The sequence below is a fragment of the Eublepharis macularius genome, chromosome 3, assembly GCF_028583425.1.
Source record: "Eublepharis macularius isolate TG4126 chromosome 3, MPM_Emac_v1.0, whole genome shotgun sequence".
NCBI lineage: Eukaryota > Metazoa > Chordata > Lepidosauria > Squamata > Eublepharidae > Eublepharis > Eublepharis macularius.
The window spans coordinates 45935366-45946552 of record NC_072792.1 but is presented as its reverse complement, the minus strand read 5'-3'; the positions used below and the strand labels follow the sequence as shown (position 1 = coordinate 45946552).

The following is an 11187-nucleotide window of genomic DNA, read 5'->3' as shown; positions in this document are numbered from 1 at the left end:
GCCTCCCGGAGAGGGAAGCCTAAACGCGCCAGATTGTGGGCCGAACCCCGCCCCAAGTTAGTGCCCTGGAAAGCGACCGAAGGCGATTGGAAGGTGGCGGTGGCCCTTTCCCTTGCAGTTGCAACGGGATCTGCTCATGACTGGCTGTTGCTGGACATTCCTGTCAGGGCGTCTCTTTAAAAGAAGGGAGAGGGGGGGGGGATGACGGGGAGGGGGGGCTGAATCTTGGAGGCAAATTGGGGTAGATCTCTCAGAAGAAGTGGCCATGGAGGGAGAGCAGGACGTGTTCTGGTGGAACAGCAAGCAGCTGGCAAGGGAAGAGACGCCATCGGGCATGGAAAGGGGCCTGGCTCCGGGCCACCGCGCTCCATCCCTGTTACTTCCCTCGCCTGCCTGCTTTCACACAGGCGCGCAGAGGGAGGGCAACCTGGCTCCACTGTCAGCAGGGAGTCGTCCCCAGAGTCCCTCCCCCCCTCCCTACGATTGAGGGATAGAAGCGGGCGATCCTGAGGGCCGGAAAAGAAAGTGAACCGAGGGAGAGACTCGGAAGTGGGAGGCAGAAAGGGGAAGGGAAGGGAATGCGCCGAAGAGGGGAGGTCAAGATGGAGAAAGAGCCTCTGGGAGACGAGACTCCGAGAACATGGAGAGGAACAGATGGATGTCCTGGTCCTGAGAGCCTGAAATGAAGTGAGAAAGCGTTGGGAGGAAGAGCCGAGGTTGGGAGTTTCGGAGGATAAGGTTGAATGATCAAAGATACGCGATTCGATCGATTCAGACCGGCCGAAACAGCACAACACGAGGAGTGTTGTGCTATTTCCGCTTGGTCTTTTAAAAAGTTGTTGCACAGATTAGGGATGGAACAAAGTGGCTGCCTGCTTTTGGGGAAGAATTTAATGGAAACGTCTCTCTCTAACTAAATCAGGGCCCCTGACGCCATCTCAACACCAGCTCCTGATAGTTTCCCTCTGTAATGAGCGCTGCCTCCTTCTGTGCTGGATTGAGTCTTGGAAGTTGCTGGTCAGGGAGAGAAGTAAACAACTTTTACTGCGCCTAGATTTCAGCTTCCCTTTTCTTCCTTCATCTCGAGGGGCTGACGTGGCCTGATAGGAAGTCATCTGTCAGACAAAGAAGCCTGAAAGGGCAGATCGGCCTTCATTCACCCACCACCTCCTCCCCCTTTCCCCTAAAAAAACCCTGCTACCCCAACTGCAGCGACATCCCTTGGGGACTCCATTGTGTAAGTGTGGCGGCCCGCAAGGCCGATGGCCGGCTCTTCACGGTTCTCTAGGCAGATCTCACAGTGTTCCCACCTCCCACTTTTTAAAGATAAGATCTTAACGGGCCAAGGAGTGCATAGGACGGGCAGTGGCCCATGTCCTTCTAGACCTCCTCTTTCTCCATCGTGAAATAGACTGCTGCGGTGTTTGTGTGGGGGGGAGGGGGGCTTGTCCTTTGAGAAATGCTGCCATTTCTCATAACTGCACAGAAACAGGCTGCCTACACATACACAGACAGAGAAGGCAGAGGCAGAGAATCCACCAAGTAACGATAGCGTTCATTTCAGTGACTCAGGTTTTGCGTTTTGCCCTCGGTTGGTTTTTTGACCTTCCCCAAGTCCTCGAGCAAAGGAACGGAGGTTTATTTCTCTGCAATTCTCAGCTGCAGTCCCAAGCTGCGGCAAACAACTTCCCTTAACCTCAAGCCTCCGCCCCCCTGCGTTTGATCCACCGCAGTTTGCCAAGAATCGATAGAATACCGTTTTTACTAAGAAAGGAAATATTCCACACAGCTCGTTTGCATAGCGAAGCGTCATCAACCAGATTACAAGACGAACAATTCTGCATCTGAAGATGCAAAGTATTTAACATCTGAAATAATTTAAAACGTAATTTAATTTTCCATATGAAATCACTTACATATACTTTCCGAAAAAAGGAACTCTAATAATTTTTTTTTAAAATACACATCGTACTACGAAGGTTTTACGAAGGTTATTTTTCACCTGCTTCTTAATGCAAGGGGAGCAGCAGAACCAATAAGAACGAAATGACGTAACAATCTTCTGTTCTTTCTGGGAGGGCAAGTATAGGGCGCAATAAATGGCAGGTTGCAGCCAAAGTAAAATACTTTTAGGTTTCAGTGTTTTTAATGGAAGTTAAAATAGTTCTTGAAACCGAAGGATTTCAGTATGCTGCTTAGGCTGAATATATACATTGTTTTTTTTAAAAAAAAAAATTACAAATGCTGAAAGCATTAAAAAGTTGCTGGAATACATTTTAATTAGTGGGGGGCGGGGTGTTAACCATCGTAAGTTAAACGGCGTCTCAACTGGTGTTATGCCAGATAGAGCTAAGGAATAAAAATATCACAAAGAATAACTTTCCCCAAACAGGAGGAAAATATAGGGAAACACACCTTTTCTTTTCCCTGCTCCCTGTATCTTATTTCACATTAAAACCCTCCTAGGGAAACGAGTTGCTTTATTCCTATGAATTAAAATGCGTGTCACTTTCATACATTCTTGGAGGTTTCTTCCATTTTCCCCAAATCGGGAACCAAATAAGGAGAGAATTAAGGGGAGAGCACCAAGGATATTTTGAATTTATTTACGACTTGTCATCAATACACTGCGCCCACATATGTATTCAACAGTGCATCAAACAATTAGTATATTTTTAGAGTTGCTTGCTTTTTTCCTTTTTGTAAAAAAACCTGCTAATGATTGAAAAAAAATGTGCACAAATCCAACATCAATTGGGTTGCTTCAAAAAAACAAGTTCCTTTGGGACAGAATCGGATTTAGAGACCAAATCTGGGAAGCCGTGCACTCCTTCACTGAATGAGGCAGAACCAGCTGCTGGGGCCTAGATAGTCACAAAAAAGGGTACTTTACCAAGGCTCAAAAAAAAAGAAGAGGTGAGGAGAAGGGAAAGACTTTTTATTACTTTGATAGAAAGCAGTAGACATTTCTTATAATTAAAGTCTGCAACCACTTGCAAGAATGAGTAATTCAAATGGATATGAGAGACTTAAGGTGGTTCGATTAAGTAATACAATAAAACAGTTTCTAAAATAGTTTCCAAATCTGCTGTTTTTACAGACCTGAACACATTACTTGGGAATAAGATCCCATAAAATAGACTGGCTTTATAATGTGTCTAGGACAGAGATACAGGAGTATCCCCGACAATTCTACTCTGAAGTTATCTGGAGGCTTCCCACAGATTTGAAAAGAATTTAACGGTTACACCAGGATAAATGACTTCGAGAATTGCTCCCAGGTGACATGAAGAAATTAATAGAGGAGAAAATAATCATTGATTTACCCCAACTGTTGTTTTCCATGCCATATCTCGGCCCGCCCTCCACACACACAGCAATTAAATAACCATGCTAAAACATATTTTTAAAACGCAACTTAACTCCCCCCCCCGACCATTAAATGAAGTTTCATACCAGTTTCTACTTTCATAATTAGGCAAGGCAGAGAGAGACTTTCAAATTTCAAAGCTTTACAGAACTTAGGATATCCTAAAGAAGAGATGTGTTATTTTAGAATAACAACCAGGAAGGCTCTATCAAGAAAGAGAATATCCCACGTTTCTGTTATATTTAAATCCAATTATTATTCGTCATCTTAATTGTTGTAGCTCTCCTAAACATGGCAAACCTAGTGATGGTGAAGCTTTTTGATCTAACTTCATTCTCAAGGAAAAAGAAGGGAGTATTATCGAGCCCTATTTAAAACTCCTGTGCCGCCTGAAGACAGAAAACTTAGTAAGCTAGAAACTCACTTGAGGTTCCATAAATAAACAAAAATGAACAATAAACGCTATGGAAAGTGTTTTAATAGGTCGCCTTCCTTAACAATACTCAACAGATATTAAAATAATATCTCAAAACTACACGATATATATATATATATTTATTTGTTTGTTTTTTTAAAAAAAACTTCCTTCCCTTCATTTTTTTTCTTTTCTCCTTCATAGAAACTGTGAGGATTCTAAACCAAAGTCGGGATTTCCCCCTCAATATAATTAATGTTGCATGTTATATTTATACATATAATCAATTTCCAATCTCTAGTTTTAAGGCATGCCATGAATTAGTACATTTGGACTGACTGGTTCCAGTTTCACTTTGAAATTGATTTAACTCAGAATCGAACTCAACTTTAGATTTTTATTTGTTTTCCTTTTTAGCTGAAATGCTTTTTTTAGTAAACTATGTACACATTTTTAATTCCCTTGCAACGCCTAAAATGAATTAAAATTATTCCACAATGCATTTACAAGAAAAAATACAAAAAAGTTAACAAAAGAGAAAAATGCAGACATTTACAAAATCCAGAATATTGTGGTTGCTCGCAAAAAAGTTTTATAAATAAAACAAAAAACGCCCCCGCCCCAAATCAACCCCTCCTTATAAGAACTACAAAAAAAGTTGAAGCTCGGTTTTGGATTTACTTCCTTGGTACGTGTGTAATAAACGAGCAGGCTGCCCCATTATCTTTGTTTCTCTTAGGCAATTAATTGAAAGTTTCCACAAGAAGCGGTGACCAAGTTAATGCTTCTGTGCGGCAAAAAAGAAAAGAAAAAAAGTTGGCATCGCCTAGATCTTTGTCTTCTTAATAATTATAGTCATTTGCTCTATCTTTCTCTCTGTCCCCTTCCCCCAGCAAATAAAATGCTATGTGCCTCCTGGGTGAGTGATAAATACTGTACAAAAAATTTCACTTAAAACACAGACTGCCCGTCTAAAACGGAGAGTCAACAAGGGGGGTAATCCCCCACTAGTTTCAGAAACTAGTCCTTAGGGGTGGGGGGGGGAGGATAATCCGTTGCCTTCTCTAGCTCTGGTCCTCAATATTCTGCACTTTTGTTATTGGAACTGTCCTTACAAGCCTCCCCCCCCCCCCCGCAAAGAAACTTTTCTCCTTCGGTCGGTCGGTCGGTCGGTGGTTCTGCTCTGTACAAAGGAAGGGTGGCGGGCACGGTGGGGCAGAGGTGGAGCGCCGCGGGAGGGTCTGGTGGCGGCCGCGCCGGCGGGTCCCTCTAGATGTGCGTCAAGGGCACCGTGCCGTTGACCCCCGTGCTGGCGCCCTGGTAGTGTTGTGGCAAGGAGTGCAGGCGGCTTTGGGCCGCGGCCGCCGCCGCCGCCGCCGCCGCTGCCGCCGCCGGGTCCCCTCCTTCGCCGCCAGGCAAGTACATACTGATCATCTCGCGCAGGTCGCCGGGGCAAGGGGCCCGCGAGTGCGCCGAGGTGACGGGCGGGCTGACGCTGGGCTCGGACTTGACCAGGGAGCCGAGCGCGCCCAGCGCCCCCGACGAGGCGGCCGCCGCGGCTGCTGCCGCCGCCGCCGCGGCAGCGGCAGAGTTCTGGTGGGGCTGGGCGCCGTAGGAGATGCCGCCGTAGGCCGAGGGCGAGGCGCTCATGTAGCCCTGCGAGTTGGAGATGGGGCTGTACTGGAGGGCGCCCATGTCGTAGCGGTGCATGGGCTGCGGGTTGTGCGGGTGCGGGTGGTGCGCGTGGGCGTGCGGGTGCGCCCCGCCGCCGGGGTGCTGGCTGTAGGCGAGCTGCGCCTCCTGCATCATCGCCGCCGCCGCCGCCGCCGCCGCCACCGAGCCCGGGTAGGCGCCGTTGGCCCAGCCGTTCATGTGCGGGTAGCCCCCGCCGCCCCCGCCGCCTCCCCCGCCGCCGCCGCCTCCGCCGCCCCCGCCACCGGGGCTCTCCAGGCGCTGGCCCACGCCGGCAGGGCTGACCCCCACGCCCATGGGCACCGGCGGGCCGCCCCCGGGGCCGCCGGCGCCCAGCAGCCCTCCGGCCAGCGAGTACTTGTCCTTTTTGAGCAACGTCTTGGTCTTGCGCCGCGGCCGGTATTTATAATCCGGGTGCTCCTTCATGTGCAGCGCCCGCAGCCGCTTGGCCTCGTCGATGAAGGGGCGCTTCTCGGCCTCGGACATGACCTTCCACTCGGCGCCCAGGCGCTTGGAGATCTCCGAGTTGTGCATCTTGGGGTTCTCCTGGGCCATCTTCCGCCGCTGGCCCCGCGACCAGACCATGAAGGCGTTCATGGGCCTCTTGACCCGGTCCTGGCTGGCCTTGGGGCCGCCGCCGCCACCGCCGCCGCCGCCCCCCGCTCCGGTCTGGCCCGCCAGGCTGGTGGCCACCGGGGCTCCCCCGGGGGAGTGCATGTCCGTCTCCATCATCATGCTATACATTCGCGCGGCTTTTGGGGGACCACCAGGCTCCACGGCGTCAAAACATAGAGCGAGGGCGCCGGTGAGAGAGCCGGGTGGGGAGCGCCGACGAGGACCGGTCCGAGCGGGAAAGAGGCGGCGCTGGAGCCCGGCGGAGCGCAGAGTTCAGCGCGGCGGCGGCGGCGGCGAAGGGCGGCGAGGGCCGGCAGCTAGGTCTCGCTGAGCGCCAGGGCGAAAGCGCGCGCGCGGGAGCCTCCTCAGGCGGCAAAAGTTTCTCCCTCGGCCGAGCGCTCGGGCTGGCGGCCAGCGGGCTTCCCAGAGCGGCTCAAACAGGTGCTGAGGCAGAAGGCGCGAAAGGCGGGCGGGGGGCAGTCTCGCTGCAGCTCCACTTTGGCGACGAGGTGGGAGGCAACTGCGTGCCCGGCTCTCGAGGCTGGGCTCGGGGCTCCGCTTCGGCACACGCGCGCTCCGCGCCCAGGCACGCCGGCTGCGCTCCCCTCCTTCCCGCGGCTGCCGAAGTGATCTAATGCGCCCCCCCTCTCGGCCAACTTCCACGGAGAGGGAGAGGGAGAGAGCCGAGGGAGCGAGCGTGTGTGACTCGCATCCGCCGGTCCCGAGCGAAGCGAGGAAAAGAGACAGGAAATCCCCCTCCCCCTCGGCCACCTCCACCCCTCGCCAAAAAAAGTAATTAAATGACGAGCGGGGGGGAAATGGGGGGAGGGGGAGGGGGGAGAAAGAAAGTCGCGAGGCTGAGGGGGGGCAAGGGGAGGGGGAAAGCCGAGAGCCCGCGGCCAGGCAGCGGCAGAACTTGCGCGGTAATTTGTCCTCTGTGGTTTCCCTCCTCTCGCCCGCGAGGAATCAGGAAAGGAGGAGCAGCCGAGAGGCACATCCAGAGAAGAGCCCAGCAGCCATACGCCGCGCACCGAACTGGGATTAAATGAGTTCGCCTCGGCCAATGGGAGCGCGCCGGCGGGGGATTATTTGCATGGCGCACTGAGGAGTGACGTCCGGAGGTGAGAAGTACAAACTATTATGGAGCTGGCGAGGGAGGGGGCTGCGCGTTGGGGAGGGGCCGGGAAAGGGGTCAGGACCACCATTAAATAAAAATCTCCGACGAGGCGTTAATGGCAATCTAATGCCCTAACAAAGAGCAACCTTCTTTCCTAGTCCCTTCCACAGGCGAGGTGCTGGGTGGAACGCACGCTCATGCTCACGCGCACACACGCGCAGAGATTTCTCGTCCTTCGGGAACAGTGGACGGCGTGTAGGTCGCTGTTGCTTGTGTGGAGGAAATATCTGGCAGAAACTCGGTGTTAGCGACCTGTTTGGGGGACCGCACAACATCTCCCAAGCGGCAGAATTCGCCAGATCTGGACAATCTTTCCCCCGTTTCTCCCTTTCCTTCCTCATGGGAAATTTCCGTCCCTTTTTTACTTCCTGTCAAATGATACAATTTGGGAATGTGCCAGCGCTTGCATATTTGAGGGAGGGTTCTGGGACGGGGGAGGCTACATTTTAATGCTCCTTCAGATGCATCCCCTGGGGGTCATAATTATCATAATGCCGCGCCGATCGTAAAGGTAAGACGGTGCTGTTAAAGTCAATGAGACCTACTTCCAAGTTATAGCTTCAGGATTACCGGCCCTGACTTCTTTGAATTCTGTTGTTGGCCTTAGGAGCCGTTCTTTCCAAAATGCTGTAGGCTGTAGGTTAAGCGGATCTGAAATTATAGTTTAAAGGAATCTGAAATGATGGGCTTTAAATCATAGAGGTTTTAATACCTGGAGCCGGATCCCGAGTAAATCCTGCCGAGTTCAATGGGTCACCCCCACCCCTAGTAAATATGTCTAAGAGTGCGTCCTAAGTACTGGAAACATGTGCCAGTGACATCAATTTCTAAGCAAGCCTGTTTAGGTTGCGAGTGTTACATTACGATTCTAAGCGGATCTGCTCAGAAGCCCACTCAAGCCTATTCAACAGGGCTTACTCCCAAGGGAAGTGTTCTTAGGGTCGCCGCGTTAGAGTCACCTTGGCTGCACTTCTTTCACGCTGATGTAGCGTTCCTTCAAAAAGCAATGTAAGACAGTCCCCTAGACCCAAACTAATTATTTGGAAGCGAAGTATTTCCCCTGTATTTTATTTGCTGCCTTTGAGATGACTTGTACTGTAGAAAACTTCCTGAAGGCCCCGTCACGGCCGATGTTGGCACTGTGTGTCAAAGGGAGACCATGCCCTTCTTGAGCTTGGACGTCAATTGGGTTAAAAACAGCGGGGTTTACTTTCAAGGAATGGCACGTGCCGCGGCCATGCAGCTCTCTAGTCACACACATGGGGTTAGAAATATCAGTGGGATCGACTGATTTCTGCTGCTCCAGAGTAGACGGTTTTCAGAGTCTCACCTAGAAGGTTCGAGTATAGATACTTGGGGAATTACACCCCTCTCCCCACCCCCCAGTGTTTCAGACTATGTTCAGACTTTGAAAAACTTCTGGACTGAGACTCTGTGAAACAGATTTACTCATAAATAGTGTAGAATAAGATTCAAGGTGTATATTATCTTAGGATCGCAGCTCTACCCCTCACAGCGACTTTAGACAGAAGCTCAGTGTGGCTGCGTAAGATTGCAGCCAAGTGACTCTTCTGGCCGAATTATAAACATATCGCCACTACCAAGGTGATGGAGCGGCCCGCCTTTGTGGCACCTTCTAAAAGACTGCTCCATCTCCTAATCCAAATCACTGTCAACACACAATACAGGGTACGATTCGACGGCACTGCCTTCCCATCCAGTGCTTTCCGCAGAAGTCCCACCCGTGATCTCCACGCCGCATGCTCCCTGGCACCTCCACTTCATGCGATTCATCACTAAATAGACACGCGTGTGGTATGGTAAGAAGGCCGAAGTTGGTTCCCAGCTCCTTATTCGCACATCCTAGTTTCTTATTCATGAATCCAACCACAAATATTGATGCCGCTTGGAGCCTGACTAGGTTAACTCTGTGGCAGCATCTTCCCCCGGGAAACAGCCAGAAGACAAACCTATATGCAAGGGGGTCAGCAGAAAAAAACGGGGGCCAGGTCTATTAATTGTAGCTGCAGGTCACCTGATGCAGGTCAGTTAATTTAGGATTCCAAGGTGGAGACTTCTCTCCTGGACATCCATGTCTATGTGGCAGCACGATTTTCTTTCTGTCTCATGAATTTGTCTCAATAGTAAATAAGAATTTGTCTCCACATTGAATTGGGGGGGGGCTGCTAAGTGCGCCCCCTCCCTTTCCATTAACTCCTCAATGTTGGTTTGCTTTCCAATAGGATTACCTTTCCTAACGGTGTATGTACATACATACATACATATATAAGCAACAATTCAAAACAAAACAAAATCAAAACAAAACAAACTATGAAATGACAGTGAGAGGGAAAACCCCAGTTCATATTAGCCAAATTCAAGAATCAAAGACGCAAAACCTTTTCAGCCATGCATTATATCCTTGAATAGGATCGTATACCACAAATCAGACTAAGGAAAACTTTAAAAAGAAGAACTAAAGCTTGGGAGACTCGGTGGTAGCGTTTTGAACTTCACTCCGAAATCCGCATCTGCAGCTGTAAGGCAAGCCTCCTTGGGGATTCTGAAGTGCCACCACGTAAAAGGCTCTGCTCCTAGCTCCAGAGATCACCCCTCTAGGTACAGAGCCCAGGACAGAACTTCAGTATGAATCTTTTAAAGTAGTTAGAGGTCCAAAGGCAGGATGGCGACCCAAAAGCAATATAGGGCCATTTTAAATGTAACGAGGTCTGGATTCCTTCTTAGATCCTCAAAAATTGAACCAAGGCAAGGTAAACTGTAAATAAGGCAATTTTAAAAAAGGAAATTTCAGGGCAGTTGGATGTTTCTACTGACATCCAGGCGAGGTTGACTATGGTTCCTTTTTGGTTACTGAACTTTCAAAATACACATTTCACTCCCTGTTCACTGAACCGAATGGCGTTTCACAGTTCACTGGTACAGGATAAAGGTTAGGCGGCAACAAGGCTTCCCTCCCAAGCACCCAATTCCATACATGTGTGTTTAGGTCCTTGTTACCAACCTTGAGTGTGAGTGTTTGTTACTTACATTTTAAGTTTATATTAGCAGATAATTAAAGAGTGAATTATTTTATGTAGTCTGGAACTTAAGCAGCTGATTGCATGGCATTGGACTCTAATGTAACCATAGCATTTAAATACAGAAAACGCTTGTTATATTACACCTCCATTTTGCTCACTATCGGTGCCGAAATAGAATTACGTGCTTCTAAGCTCCTGGACTTCAACGAACTTAGAACGGCCTAACCCTGCCAGGAGTGCGCCGAGAGGGACTGTTATCTCTGGGCAATTGGCTAAGAACTGCATTTTAACTCTTGTAGAAGGTAGTTGGGGGGGGGGGCGATGTATCTACCAACCATTCTACTGACTTCTGGCGCAGTAACATAAAAATCGACCACACTCGTGAAAGCCACTATGTTTGTTTGTTTATTTGCCTTATTTATAGTCCGTCTTTCTCACAGAGACTCAAGGCGAATTACACAGTGTAAGTCAATAAGGTATCTGAAAACAAGCAGAAATTTGATATAGAGCTGAAACGATGCTGAAACAAGGCATAAGGAATCAAAACAGGACACCATAAACGATGCCGAAATTACCTAGTAGAAACATACTTATATCGACAGTCAATATTGCAGTAATAAAGTCTACCAAAGGGTGCCAAATCACATTCACAGCTACTTGAAAGTAAGCCGCTTTGGCAGACTGGGATTCACTCCCGAGTAAATATGCTTGTTAGATTCTGAGCAACAGAGTGCATTTCATTTATACAGTTGTTCCTTCTCATAACACAGTGGCGTAGAACTCAACAAGCAAAATGCTCCTATTCTTTGGTGAGGGGAGTTTCGTTCCTTCTCACAACGAGGCTGTGAGGTAGGCCACAGTTAAACACTGGCGGGGG

General features: G+C 49.4%; 1 protein-coding gene across 2 annotated transcripts; it reads right to left on the bottom strand.

Moving 5' to 3' along the window:
* Window positions 1-5054: 5054 nt before the first annotated feature.
* Window positions 5055-6221, bottom strand: SOX1 (SRY-box transcription factor 1). Of its 2 annotated transcripts, XM_054974683.1 has the most exons (2): window positions 5723-6221; window positions 5055-5686 (listed from the first exon to the last, which is right to left on the bottom strand). In XM_054974683.1, exons 1-2 carry the CDS (start codon window positions 6219-6221, stop codon window positions 5055-5057), a joined length of 1131 nt encoding a protein of 376 aa, XP_054830658.1. The 2 variants fall into 2 exon arrangements, with proteins under 2 accessions (XP_054830658.1, XP_054830656.1); XM_054974681.1 differs by having other exon boundaries at window positions 5055-6221.
* Between the last annotated feature and the right edge of the window lie 4966 nt (window positions 6222-11187).